The sequence below is a fragment of the Salvelinus namaycush genome, chromosome 25 (assembly GCF_016432855.1).
Source record: "Salvelinus namaycush isolate Seneca chromosome 25, SaNama_1.0, whole genome shotgun sequence".
NCBI lineage: Eukaryota > Metazoa > Chordata > Actinopteri > Salmoniformes > Salmonidae > Salvelinus > Salvelinus namaycush.
Window position 1 is genome coordinate 40,207,125 of NC_052331.1, and position 14,884 is coordinate 40,222,008.

At 43.1% G+C, this 14,884-nt stretch overlaps 1 protein-coding gene across 4 annotated transcripts; it reads right to left on the reverse strand.

Moving 5' to 3' along the window:
* Window positions 1–237: 237 nt before the first annotated feature.
* LOC120020732 (arf-GAP domain and FG repeat-containing protein 1-like) lies at window positions 238–9,613 on the reverse strand. Of its 4 annotated transcripts, none has more exons than XM_038964464.1 (12): window positions 9,324–9,613; window positions 8,463–8,556; window positions 7,982–8,097; window positions 7,588–7,729; window positions 4,912–5,068; window positions 3,747–3,854; window positions 3,289–3,433; window positions 3,065–3,150; window positions 2,890–2,976; window positions 2,532–2,693; window positions 2,205–2,302; window positions 238–1,920 (listed from the first exon to the last, which is right to left on the reverse strand). In XM_038964464.1, the coding sequence occupies exons 1-12, from the start codon at window positions 9,488–9,490 to the stop codon at window positions 1,861–1,863; spliced, it is 1,422 nt and encodes a 473-aa protein (XP_038820392.1). In that variant the 5' UTR covers window positions 9,491–9,613; the 3' UTR covers window positions 238–1,860. The 4 variants fall into 4 exon arrangements, with proteins under 4 accessions (XP_038820392.1, XP_038820391.1, XP_038820394.1 ...); XM_038964463.1 differs by having other exon boundaries at window positions 3,065–3,159; XM_038964466.1 differs by having other exon boundaries at window positions 2,191–2,302; window positions 3,065–3,159.
* Window positions 9,614–14,884: the final 5,271 nt, after the last annotated feature.

Consider the following 14,884-nt stretch of genomic DNA (forward strand, 5'->3'; position numbering starts at 1 on the left):
TGCCACACCTGTCAGGTGGATGGATTATCTTGGCAAAGGAGAAATGCTCACTAACAGGGATGTGAACAAATTTGTGTACAACATTTTAGAGAAATAAGCTTTTTGTGCATATGGAACACTACTGGGATCTTTTATTTCAGCTCATGAAACATGGGACCAACACTTTACATGTTGCGATTATATTTTTGTTCACTGTAGATTTTAACCTCAAATTCTAAATGAGAATCAAGCGCAAACTGCAGTTAAAAATCTTTAATATATTTATACATATTTATATATGTACACATTGACTTACGTATTACTGTAATGGCGAGTAACACAATTCCATTAATTAAAAGTGATTGGGGGGGCACAAGTTAACCATCTCTCCAAATAAATACAAACTTGTCATGTGTTTTTACACACCTGCGCAGGGCCGTAGCTACATATGAAGACACCGAGGTCCGGACACTGAGGTATAATGGTCCGGACCTCGGTCATTCTTTACAATTAAAAAAATAAAACATTTATTTAAAAAAAAAAATGTACGAACCTACTCGGGGTCTCCACTTACTGTTGCTAGGTAGAATAGTAAAATACACAAGGTGCAATTTAAAAACTTGGTTGTGCATCAGCAGTTTCCCTCATGTCACTCACTGACAATCACTAAAAAATGTTGGGATTGGTAAATGGGTCTCGTTAGTCTAGCCAGCTATCTAAACTTGTAGTAATCATGGTTGAATTACCAACCGGGCACGTGTCCTATTAACATGGCATGAGTCATGGCAAAATGTGTAGAATTGCAGGAAATTAGCTTTAAAACGGCAACAACAAGAAAATGTATGTAAAGCAAAAATGTTGTTGTTTATCTTTTGTTACTAAAAAAACTTTTTCTGTTAACAGATCCCTCTGTACGTATTAATTTCTAGTTTGTAATCCCGGTGCTGAGTTAATATGAGTTAATGTGTAGCGGCTAATCGTATAGCTAATAGGCTGTGTTTGTAGGCCGACTGAGGTGAATGAAGCTACAGCAACCACTGTGATAATGGCAGGGGTCATTTAAGCTTGTTTTTGCTGTTCTTCAAATAGCATTTTAGAGTTTATAAATTGTATAAATGCAGTAAATGAGCTTTAACTTTCTTAATTTCTTTGGGTAAAATCTAGGATTTTTTGGGTGGGTTTTGGGGGGGGGGGGGGGGGGTCCTGCTCCACAATCTTGTACTCTGCTGAACGCACCCCAGGTTGCACCCCAAGTAATAGTGGTATTAATCATGCACCAAATAAAAGTCCCTTTCCCAAACACCATAACTGCAGGCAGAGGCGTCATGCCAATTGAAACCACTACACAATAGATTGTTTCTTTAACACAGAATTCATTAAATGATAGTGAATATGACCATCGGTGCTACCTCGTTCACCAGCCTGATTCTTCACCAACATCTAATCGTCATCGTTTCCCGATGAGAAAATCTTTGTCACCTCAGTTCCCTCCTAGACTTGTTGTATACAACCATGTTAGTTATCATATAAACCCACTGGTAGAAACATTGTAGTGGCGTCAGCACAATGTCGTCCGCTCACGTCAAGTCCTAATTATACATAACATGTATTTTAAACGTGATTACAAATGCCGACATGCACAATAACTGTCAAACATAATAAACTACAAAATATATGTATAAAGAACGTATAAGTCCCAGGGCATAGTTCCAGGGCAGTCCCCGATCCCATAGTCCTTCATAGTGTCGTAAACATAGTTAAGAAAATCTTGAATTCAGAGTTTCAGAAATGTACTGTCACATCACAAGCTGTGAGTGAGCCGGTACATTGAATAGGTGCTGCATGCTGCCCTCTGGTGGTGACGACGGGGAGGGAGGCGCGCTACAGGAAGGGGTTGGTGTTGGAGCTTCCAGAGGGGTAGGATCCTGCCGGGGCTCCCGCCTGGTTGGAGACAAAGGGTTAATCAATATTGTAAAATACATGACCATCAGCATGACTTCCAAACATTCATCCATGAAGTTAGCAGAGAGAGAGGGGGCGCACAGATGCGTTTTTACATTGGACCCATGCAGAAGTTGAATGTGTGTAAGTAAATTGTATGTGTTCGGACTTGCATTTTGTTGGTCAAAGTCAGGCACAAAGTGTTTCACACTTGTATTACAAATCAAAGACCACAAAACATTCTTCGACATGATCTGGAAACATACACACTATTAAATACTCCCCATAAATGGGTTATTGGTCATCCCAGGACCAGCCATGGGCTGCCCAAACGGGGTCATGGAGGGCTTGGTCTGTCCATAGACTGTATATCCACCAGGACCTGTCAATGCAGAGAAAAAAACTGATTAAGGCTTAATGGTCTCTTTACCAATTAGGTTCCCAAATAGTGGAATGATGGCTATTTAGTTGCAGAGTGGATACTAGCCAGAAACATGATATTTGTTTATAGTGTAGGGTCACAAGAAAAGTCACAGCACAAAAATTGTTTTGGAAATGACAGCTTTAATGTTATGGCCAAACTATATTGCGATTGAAACTACACTACTTACCATTGGGTTGTTGGGGTTGGTAGGCCCCCGGCTGGGGGTAAGGGCAGGGGGCCTGGCCAGGGAAGGGCTGCTGGAAGGTCCCACTAAAACTGGTTGGGAGGCAGTAAGAGGAGGCATTCCCAAAGCCAGCAGGCATACTCATAGAGCCTGTGCCAAACGAGGCTAAGATACACAGAGAGATGGGAAGGGGCGGAGTGAGTAACATGAACACAGTGGCAAACACAAACTAACCTTTCAATGTACAGGATCTACTGATTTCAAAACACTATTTCAGACAAAGAGAGACAACTGGCTGAGTTCCAAACACACACTTGATATGCATGTATGTATGCACTTTCATGTGCTCACACAAACACACCTGTGGCCGGTGCTATACCATTGGTCTGGAAGGGGTTGGTGGCCATATCCGGGGCAGCAGCAACAAATGGGTTATTGGACGAGACGGCTATAACAACAGGAAATTACATTATGCTTTCATTGTGTTTGAGAGTCAACCATTTCAGAAAATACTGTAGGTGTAACAATCCACTCACCTCCAAAGCCTTGCTGCACATGCATGTTGGGCAAGACTGGCTGAGTCTGGGCAGGCGAGGTTCCCAACACAGCGCCAAACATACTCCTAGATTCACTTAAATACAGAACATTAATACATTTCTTAGCTCATTGAACCACCATTTTAATTTTTTTTATTTAAGGAGATGCAAAGGCTAAAAATATGTTTTTAGTGCCAAATTTTGGAGTGGTGTCTATCTCTCACCCCTGGACACTACTCCCTGTGGGGGCAGAGGAGCTCAACTCGTTGTCCAGCTCAGCCAGAGCAGCGTAGCGGTCCTCTGCCGACGTGCCCAGCTGGGATTGGGCCGGTACAGCACCAGCCACTGACGGCACTGGGACACCTCGCCCTACAGAGAGCGAGAGAGACATACACAGGGGTCAATATACACACATTCACACACAGGAGAAAGGACATGGACACAAACACACACACTAAAGAAAGAGGCACACATGGTATGATAAAAACAAGCTAACCTGTTCCCCTGTTGGGCTTGGAACAGAGATAATGAATTAAATGACATTTCATTTTCGTGTCAAACCGCCAATAGGCAACCCATCCCTTATGGGATTAATTGACACAAACAAACATTACAATAATTCACTGTGGCAATTAAATCATGTAAATGAGAGGGTATGTATGAGAATGGGACCCGGCGGTACCTGACGCAAACGACTGAGAGGGGGATGAGGTCCTGAAATGCGGAGGTACTCCAGAGTTGCCAAACGCCTCAAAGTTGGCAAAGTCAGCTTTTGAGTTAACCTTAGTCACTGCAAACCACAGAGGAGGAAACACAAAACCCTGACAATGTGAGGAATGAGGAATGGCGTGACGGTAAAACCCTGACAATGGGAGGAGCAGCAAATGACAATGATTTAACATACAAACAACATTATAATGACTTGTGTACCTGCTTAGGCACATTGGCAGTTTTACTACTCTTCTTAACTCATTTGCATTGAACTCGAGATTTATTTCATTTTGACTCCTTGAAGACAAATCATTCAAATCTACTCAATATTGGGCGACGTCTAAATCCAACTTAAAAAGGGTCAATCTGCAGTTGCTACATACATTTTTGGACTAATTAATTAATTAAATGTACCCATTGATTCTTGAAGAATATAACTTATAAATGTCTCATGAGCTTAGTTCAACAGCGGTACCTCATCAGAACCCAAAATATAAGCTTGTTTTACTCCAATGTTTGTAAACAAAGTACATTTTACATTTAAGTCATTTAGCAGACGCTCTTATCCAGAGCGACTTACAAATTTACCTTCTAATATTTAACTAGGCAAGTCAGTTAAGAACAAATTCTTATTTTTCAATGACGGCCTAGGAACAGTGGGTTAACTGCCTGTTCAGGGGCAGAACGACAGATTTGTACCTTGTCAGCTCGGGGATTTGAACTTGCAACCTTTCGGTTACTAGTCCAACGCTCTAACCACTAGGCTACCCATGCAGACCCGTAAATGTAAACAAACACTAAAAAGCCTCTAAACATGGTTAAAACTATCATCTTTGATATCATGGATGGTCAGTCCATCCATAGTGGTCTATGAATTTGAGAGTGGTTACATTTCTCCAGTCCTATCCATCACCTTTATACTAAAACAACAGTCTGTTATTGTTTCCACTGCTGATTGCTGCTTTAAATACAATTTTCACTTAGTCTCCCATTAACATCCACGCATGACCAAGTGAAAATTCAACCTAAATGGAAGTTAGGATTTGCCCCTGGGAGTTTGAGTGAAGGCCAATCGCACTCATTACTAGATTGTCTTGGGAACCTGGTTGGCTAGGGAAACCTGATTGGCTCATTACCTGATTGGCTGGGGAAATTCGCAAAGTTGGCAAAATTGGCGTTGCTGGCAGCCTGAGAGGGCAGAGCGGCAAAGATGTCTCCACCCAGGTCCGTAAGGAGGTCAATCTTCTTCTCCTGAACTATGGGATGGGCCAGGGAGCGAACCACCATCGGGGACTGGCGGAGGGAGAGAAAGACCATGAGAAATAATTAATAACAATTTATCAACGTGTATATAGTGCTTTTCAAAGAATCTTAAAGTGCCTGCACTTCAAAGCACAAAAAAAATATAGGTAATTTAGAAAAACAACATCACAACGTTATGAGATGGACAGTCATTAGAAAGTTCATGGCTTGAGTGGTCATCTGAGGGAGGTGGTCAAGCAGGGAGAGACAGTCCAGAGACAGGCAGGAAGAGTGATGTCTTCAAGGTGTCTCACTGTCTCTGGCTTTTCCGTAGTAGAACTCAGTCAGATGAAGTCTGAGCTAAGCCACTGTAGTCCATGGACTCCGTAGAAGGTAGGTAGCTAGCTACCAAAATTAAGCGCCCACTTGGATGATGCTATGGCAGTCACGTGGCACCAAAAGCACACCACGTTTCAATAATAATTAAATAGCAGCCTTGTAACTACGTCCTCTCTACGAGCCTCATCACTGCACACCTCTGCAGTCTTGTAGTCTTGCTTTTGGCTTCTCTCCATCCTCACCCTCCAGACACTAGCTGGCATTCGTATCAAAACAGCTAGCCAGCTAACATTAGCTAGCTATTCAAACAGCTTCAGTCAGCTTCAAGTCTTAACGTTGTGGTGGATTCTGATTATATTAGCTATATTAATTGTTCATTCTTAAAACAAAAAGATTGTAGGTAAAAATACCATACAAATTACAAAAATATTTAAAAAATGTACAGCTCTCTGCTGCTAGGGCGCCATGGCAAACGTCTACTCAAATGCACCCATTGACTTATATGACTAGACCAAGTTATGAAATGGCTAAAAGGGCATCAGCCTAAAATGTATTTCATCATTTGTTTGGAAATGACTCAAAAGCACATCAGCCTGAAATTTATTATGCCATATTTCATAGCTGGTCATGGGTGCACCTCAGCCACGCTCAAGGTCCTAAACGATATCTTAACCGCCATCGATAAGAAACAATACTGTGCAGCCGTATTCATTGACCTGGCCAAGGCTTTCGACTCTGTCAATCACCACATCCTCATAGGCAGACTCGATAGCGTTGGTTTCTCAAATGATTGCCTCGCCTGGTTCACCAACTACTTCTCTGATAGAGTTCAGTGTGTCAAATCGGAGGGCCTGTTGTCTGGGCCTCTGGCAGTCTCTATGGGGGTGCCACAGGGTTCAATTCTTGGGCCGACTCTCTTCTCTGTATACATCAATGATGTCGCTCTTGCTGCTGGTGAGTCTCTGATCCACCTCTACGCAGACGACACCATTCTGTATACTTCTGGCCCTTCTTTGGACACTGTTAACAACCCTCCAGACGAGCTTCAATGCCATACAACTCTCCTTCCGTGGCCTCCAACTGCTCTTAAATACAAGTAAAACTAAATGCATGCTCTTCAACCGATCGCTGCCTGCACCTGCCCGCCCGTCCAGCATCACTACTCTGGACGGTTCTGACTTAGAATATGTGGACAACTACAAATACCTAGGTGTCTGGTTAGACTGTAAACTCTCCTTCCAGACTCACATCAAACATCTCCAATCCAAAGTTAAATCTAGAATTGGCTTCCTATTTCGCAACAAAGCATCCTTCACTCATGCTGCCAAACATACCCTCGTAAAACTGACCATCCTACCGATCCTCGACTTCGGCGATGTCATTTACAAAATAGCCTCCAATACCCTACTCAATAAATTGGATGCAGTCTATCACAGTGCCATCCGTTTTTGTCACCAAAGCCCCATATACTACCCACCATTGCGACCTGTACGCTGTCGTTGGTTGGCCCTCTCTTCATACTCGTCGCCAAACCCACTGGCTACAGGTTATCTACAATCTCTGCTAGGTAAATCCCCACCTTATCTCAGCTCGCTGGTCACCATAGCAGCACGTGCTCCAGCAGGTATATCTTTCTGGTCACCCCCAAAGCCAATTCCTCCTTTGCCCACCTCTCCTTCCAGTTCTCTGCAGCCAATGACTGGAACGAACTACAAAAATCTCTGAAACTGGAAACACTTATCTCCCTCACTAGCTTTAAGCACCAGCTGTCAGAGCAGCTCACAGATTACTGCACCTGTACATAGCCCATCTATAATTTAGCCCAAACAACTACCTCTTCCCCTACTGTATTTATTTATTTTTGCTCCTTTGCACCCCATTATTTCTATTACTACTTTGCACATTCTTTCACTGCAAATCTACCATTCCAGTGTTTTACTTGCTATATTGTATTTACTTCGCCACCATGGCCTTTTTTTTACCTTTACCTCCCTTATCTCACCTCATTTGCTCACATTGTATATAGACTTATTTCTGTACTGTATTATTGACTGTATGTTTGTTTTACTCCATGTGTAACTCTGTGTTGTTGTATGTGTCGAACTGCTTTGCTTTATCTTGGCCAGGTCGCAATAGGAAAGTTGAGGACAAGTTCTCATTTACAACCTGGTTAAATAAAGGTTAAATAAAAAAAATAAAAAAATAATATGTTAAGCAGGTAGAAGCAATACCTGACGTGTTGGGGGGGTCTTGTTGAGCTGCAGGGTTTTCAGGGGCTGGACCTCCGGGGTGCTGGTTGTGCTGCTGGCTGAGGAGCCCGACTTGGAGGCCTGGGCCATGGCTACTGTCCTCGCCTGGTCTGGAGGGACGTACCTGTGTACACACAAGCATAAAGAAAAATACATCCAGAGAATTGCTGGAACTGAGTTCCAAAGGTGTAAGAATTTTTACATGTAAAACTGGGTTGTTGTTCATGAATTCATAGGATTTTACATTGGCAGTTCTCTAGAGAGTGATTTTTCCTCCAATTTCACCCCTGAATATATCACAATAGAAACTGGAGGATCTCTACTTTTTGAGATATTCCGTTAACTCGATAGAAAGCAAAAGAGTGAAGCTCCTCACCATCTTTTCTTCTCATATTTTTCCTGGAGGAATTCTTTTACTTTCTGTGGTTCGCGGAAGTCTGGAACAACTAATGTCTTGTCATCGTACAGCCCCAACCAGATGTATTTACAAACCTAGATAGAAAGTGTGTGGGGAAGGGGGAGAGAAAGGAAAAAGAGAAATGCCAATAAACTCCCTTGAGATAGAAAAACTCAGACGGCAGACATGAGGAGGCAGACATGAGGAGGCAGACATGAGGAGGCAGACATGCACAAAGACAATAATCCACTGTTCTTCAATACTGGTCCTGGGGACCCACAGGGTCAGCAGGATTTCATTCTCAATACTAACACATCTGACTAAGCTAATCATCAATGCCTTTGAATGAATACGATGTGTTAGTGCTAGGCTGGAATAAAAGCCTGCATTCACCCCGGATCCCCAGGACTAGGTTTGAAGAACACATTTCATAGTACATTACATGAATTAATGTCAGTACCTCGTTGGTGTGTTTCTGTAAGAATTCAATTTCCTGTAGTGTGAAGGTGGTCATAGAGATGGACTTCACTCTGTGGGGGGGATTCAGGCCTCTTCTAGAGTGTGTGTGTGTGTGTGTGGGGGGGGGGGGGGGGGGGGGTAACAATAGCAGAGGGGAACAATTGGTGAGTATGCATTCTGTGTCAATAATTTTACAATGACCAGACACAACATGACTATACACTCACAGCTAAAATGCTTTAATGTGCTTAGCCTTCACATATGGAGTGAGATGATCCGTTTTCGCATCAGTTGTGCTTTTGTCAGTAGTCCCTTCCTATTGTGGTCTCTAAACCATATGCATTTGAATTACTTGACCCACTTCAGGTATTCTATAAGTGTTTGGCAAGCAACAAATGCGACCATTTCTGCCTAGGGCAATACTATATACAACTACTATAGGAGTGAGCAACGGATGTCCCAAACTACCCTTATGGTATAGATAAACTTGGATTGGGAAAGAGCCGAGGTTGGGCAAGAGTTTCGCCGGCGGTACAGTGACGTGCTGTTTTGACACACTGGGCAAATACGCCTTTTATCAGCAACCATCACACACACTAACCTTGAGACAACTATTTTCGGCACAAACAATACTTTAGTAGAACTTTTAAAGATTGGGAATTGAAACCTCTCGTTACATCAAAGTACGGGCTTTGCGACCCTGCCGAACCAATAATAGTCTTTAGCTAACGTTGGATAGCATTACATGCGGTGTTGGGGAGCTTGATAAGTAATATTAGCTAAACCACCATAAAGAACGACTTTAGCTTGCTTTAAAATCAACCCCACATAAAAGCATAACAATGGTCAACACAGTACTTACAGGATGCCAGAACAGGTGGTACAGACGAAGGAACCCACTGTCATGTTGGCATAAGTCGGGCCGCGCTGGTCGCAATCAAAGCACTTCCTATTCGGGGGTTGGCTAGTCATTTCCCGAAGCATCTTAAGATGCGTCTCCTCTTGTTTTCGCTTCGCACTCGTCGCCATAGTTGAGAAAAGGGGCTGCTAAAGGTGGGAGAAGTTTATCCAGTGCTAGGCAGGGATGTCTTGCCTCGACAGCGATGGTTCAGACACCTTGCAGAGGTCTAGTGGGACGGACACATTTCTTCTTCGTTGGTTGACAGGTGTACTAGACAGCTAACCGGAGCGTGACTGACACCTACTGGTGGGCAGCAATGACCATTCGACAACATTACATTGATGAATAACAGTTTAATAGTAAATACAATGTTTACCATCATACTATGTTTTGTAAAAACAACGACTTAAGAGAATCTCCTCTTCCAAAAGGCATCATTTGGAGTTTTGGTCTCAACTTTGACATGATCCTGTCAGTTTATCACGATAAGAAAGTAATTTGTCTAGAATGTGGCACTGTTGAGGGTAGCAGGTGTCCACCCATTTGCCTTCCCTCAGTATAAATCAATCGTTTCCTGTTTTGGCTGAAGGAACAAGCAAGGCCCCACAGACAGTGGTTGCACAGTTCTCGCCAATGAGTCCCCGCCTCTGCTCATCCTGTTTACTCGTTCACTGGGAGTTGGCCAGGGCCGTGTTCATTAGGGCACACAAGGTTTTAAAACGGAAAACAAATAATATGAGAATTACCTACTGGACATGCCCAGTTAGTCTGTCCCCGTTTCAGTGCATTTTCTTCCGCTTTGTGCCTAATGAACATGACCCTGAGGTAGTCGCTGTCCCGAATCACTAATCGGTTTATGCTCAATTGTTCGGGAAGTGAAATAAGTGTATAGATCAGTTGATCTGCTCAGGTAGACCTTCGTGGTCCTTTTTCAGGTAGGAATGTGAGACAAAATATCCAGTGAAGTGTTATCAACCCGACCTTCAGTATGCTGGTCTGTAACGTTATATCGTTTGCATTTTCAATACTGGTGCAATTCACACGTGACAAAATACTTACACAATATGTCCGAGCCTAACCGAATGGCAAACACTTCCAGCTGATTGCGAGGAAACGTTATTCGGCCGACTACACTCGGTTACTGTTTACTTATTTTGCATCACGTTGAAAATACAATCGACAGAACCAACCGGCACCACAAAAAGTCAGGTAAAAAAACACTTTCCTGTGGATTTATCTCCACCTCCTACCGTCAAAAGGACCAACAGCATGTACAACCGGTAAAGTGTAAATATAATTTTATTCAACGACTGGGGTAACCATGGTAACAGTCTAGGGCATCCTCTTCACTGTCGGACAGCTGGGGTGGAATCATTAGTCCAAACGGTTGCAAAACGAGAGTTTCTATTGGACAAATTAAGTTATGTCCTTCCCCATTTAATTCCTTTTGCTTTTGTTTATGAAATGTTTTGTAACAGAATCGGCGAACTCGCCCCTGGTTAGTCAGGATGCATGTGCAGTACCGCCAGGCACCATCTGAGGACAGTGTCACTTGGACTCACTCTCTTTCCTTTGGCGGCGATGGAAGATTCAGCCGGCTACAAGGGGAGAGATAAGGCTGGTATTTCAGACAACACAATGACTAAATACATACTAGAAATACACTGGCCGATTTAGGTGCCACGTCACTTTCAGTTTAGCCTGGAATCCAGTCTGTTAGGTGCCACATCACTTTCAGTTTAGCCTGGAATCAAGTGTGTTAGGTGCCACAGCACTTTCAGTTTAGTCTGGATTCCAGTCTGTTTCTGCTTTAGCCAACCCGGTTATCTTGGAATATTATCTTGCCAAAAAAGGCAATGTGACGTTGTTGAATGCTGGAAGAGTTAGGCAACCAGGCTACTCCCAGTTCAGCAGTACAGGGTCGTGTTCAGTAGGGCACACGGTAGTGAATCATTATGCATGCAACAGAGAAGGAAAACCTGTGCTCTTATTGGACAAGTTCAGGTAGTACCTTCACTCTATTTCAAAGCGTTTTCTCCTGTTTCGAGCCTACTGAACACGACCCAGAAGAAAACATGGTTTTCAACACTTTTAAAATGTATCAAGAAGAGAGACAGTCAATATAACCAAATACATGAAAGGTGATCAATCAATAAAAATGCATACCTACACTGATGAGGTTATAAACTGTGAAAATCGCTGTACAATTCATACTGTTCACATTAGCTGTTCTGGATACAATGGACCAATGTAAAGGGTTGATACAGTCTGGGGATCTCCAAAGCAATAAGTATATGAAGCATTTGGCATCGATTAAATGCCTAATTAAGTTCTATATATAGCCATCTTTATACAGAGCTCTGGGCCTTATGATGAGATATAGAGTTTAGCAGGTACTCCCACCGTAAAAAGGTGAGGTGTCATTAAAATAGTGACCTGCTGGCTTTTCCGCGTAACGCGGAAGAATTCTTCCATGCGGGTTTGTCTGCTCCGTCCTGCTGCCTTGTCGCCCACCCTCTCCGCTCACGGAATTTCGCCATTCGACCGCGTACCCTGTACTCCCTACATATCACATACATATGGAATAATACCGTTTTAGATTACTACCATGGACATAAAACATGCACTGCAAGATCCAGATGATTTAGAGTTGTGCACACCAAGGGGTCACATATAAAAAAAAAACGTCTCAGTTTTAGCTTTTAGAACACAATGAAGAAGATTACATGGACAGGGAGGACCTGATCCTAGATCAGTACTCTGACTCTGAGACGCTTGATACATTATGACCCCTGGTCTAATTCCAAAGGGTGTTATACAGGACCAGAACAGTACTTGACGTGTTTATCATGGCACAGAAACCGGAACCAGGGCCTCCTCATCCGGCTCAGTCCAGGTCAGGGGGCTCGGTCAGGGTGGCGTCCTGGTACTGCCAGAACAGTGGGACAGGGTGGTTATGGAGGAGGAAGGGTTAGAGAGTGTTATTCTAGGTACAGTCCACGGACATAGCATAGGAGTTGAGGTCTGAGGTGAAAAATTAAATAACTATTAGTTAATATATGTTCATCATATGTGAAGTGGGAACAAATTACATTGATTATTGGTTTAATAGTATGTTTAATCCGGATTTATAAAAAAGACTTCTGCAAACGCATTGGCACCAAAATCTCCAAGTCAATTGTATTGTAGTAATATGAGCAGTGGTCAGGGAGGAAACATACCTTTCTGTTGATGTTCAGTACTACGTTCTCTATAGTCCGGTGCTGCTGGATCAGAGTCAGCGCTCTCTTGGGGCCAAGGCCTGCAATCTTATCGCAGTAGTCACAGCCTAACAAGATACACAAGTCCACAAACTGACAGACATTAGGAGGATAAAGAGAAGGGGTGTTAATGAGTATGGGAGCATTTTCAGAGTACAATAGTTGCGAGATCATACTTGAGAGACAAGTAAATAATGATGTTGTATGTCTTACAATACAAAGGACATAGTGTGCTTATATATACATGAAGCTTATGACCATGTAATGAAGGCCTATGACCATGTAATGAAGGCCTATGACCATGTAATGAAGGCCTAGGACCATGTAATGAAGGTCTAGGACCATGTAACGAAGGCCTATGACTCATTCATTACAAAAGCTGTGGGTGGTCTTACCTCTTCATGTGTAATCTTCAGAATGTCTAGCAGCTTGGGTAGAGTATCCAATTACTTCACTGTGAGGAGAGGAAGAATTCGACAGAGAAAAGTGGCCATCAGTCATTTCAATAACTCAACCAATAAATCAATTAAATGTAAATTGTATAGCCTTCTTTTACAAATACTTTGCCACAAAGTGCTTGGAAAGCCACTCAGTCCTAAAGCTTTTTTTCTATTGGAGAAGCCCACAGCAGTATAGACATGGTTATTGACTCAAAGGATGAGCTGGCGGATCAGGACATTGCCACCAAAGGGCAGTGCCCATGTCTTCTGATGCCACCACGTCTACTGTGCCCCGTTTCACCAGGTGGGCTCCTCGCCATCCCCAAGGGCCTTGAGAGAGTGAGAGAGTGAGATAGAGGGGGCTGGGAGACATGTCATTGTGCGGTGGTTAGTGTGTGTTCAAGTCAACTGGGTGTGTTCAGGGTTAGCATGCTACATAGAGGATTGGCACACTGACCTGGATGATGGACACACCCATTAGCTTCAGGAGCTCACATGTCTGAGGACACACTACAGAGACACAGAGAGACGGGTCAAAAGTCCAATACAGGAAGACGGAAAACTTGGGTATATTCATTTAAACCAAGAATGAAGCACATAGTTGCAAAACATTCTTGGCTGTGATATATTTTATTGTTATCTGTATGTTTTTGGTTTTTTATATTATGTGTTGTGCGAGGTTGGGGATTTGGTGGGGCCGCCAGGGGTTTGATGGGGATGGGAGGGGTTGTTAAGTCGGGTATTGTTATTTATCGATTGTATTGCCTTGATGCGATCCAATAAAATCAACTGTTCACAAAAAACTTTTCAACTGCAACCGTTCACTCTAAACGGAAAACATTTTGCAATGAAAACGAGTTTCTATTGGACAAATTCAGATAGGTCGAGCCCCATTCCATTATGTTTGCTTCTGTTGGCTTCAGTTTGGTTCCTAGTAAATAGACCCCTGATATGCGCAGTGATTGAATTCCAAATGTTCTCTTACCTGTTCCTGAACGACTGGGGGAGCTCTAGCCTGCAGCCTGTGCGCTCTAATCCAGCTGGAACGAAACAGGGATTTTATGGGATGTGTCGGGAAATTATACCATAAGTACTGTATTGCACTACTTGTGAGGGTGCCATTTTGTGAGGTAGGTAGCTATGGTTTCGGCTGTAATTCTAAGAGTGCCACTCAAAACAGCCCTTTTCTCCTCTGGAGGCTTCCCATCGAACACAAACACTGGCTTGATGTCATGCCCCAAGATGGTTAGCGTGTGAAAGAACATGCCTGTCACGTGACTAGAGCGAGAAGATGGGAACATGGGTTGGAAACAGGGCCCCCAACTCAGAGTTAGTTGACACAGAATAGAAACACATCCCAATAGCCTAAAGTGACTCCCTCTTCATCTGGGCTACGGTCTTCATCTGCACTCGCTTGAATTAACTGGACAGGTGAAAGTAAATAGCTGCCTTTCACCTATCCTGTGATCTCAGATCAGTGCAGAGGAGAGAAGAGAAAGCCACAGTGTTTTAACGTTATCAACTATGCCAATGGTTCGGTAAGCTGCTCAAGAAGTAAGAGATTACAGCTCACCTAGGGTACTGAAGATGAAGATTGGGTACTGCAGTGAGGAACTGGTTCAGGTGTCCAAAGCAATGACCTTTCCTAAAATTTAAACAAACAAATGACTGTATTAGTCAAATCTGTCAACTCAATGAGCAGCAAACCTGCAGATCATACATCCAACTAGGCCCATGTGTGCCCCATGTCAATAGATATGGGACATCTATTGGCTAACACTTGGCCAGCAAGCTAGTTTACTACTTCTGAGTAATACCTTGT

What these genes read in the sequence shown, in the direction of transcription:
- LOC120020732 (XM_038964463.1), bottom strand. Translation starts at nt 9,490, where the DNA reads ATGGCGACGAGTGCGAAGCGAAAACAAGAGGAGACGCATCTTAAGATG. An exon ending in AGACCCCCCCAACACGTCAG is followed by an intron (nt 5,069 to 7,587) that starts GTATTGCTTCTA and finishes TCCCTCCGCCAG; the next exon opens with TCCCCGATGGTGGTTCGCTC. An exon ending in TGGTATAGCACCGGCCACAG is followed by an intron (nt 2,694 to 2,889) that starts GTGTGTTTGTGT and finishes TGTGTATCTTAG; the next exon opens with CCTCGTTTGGCACAGGCTCT.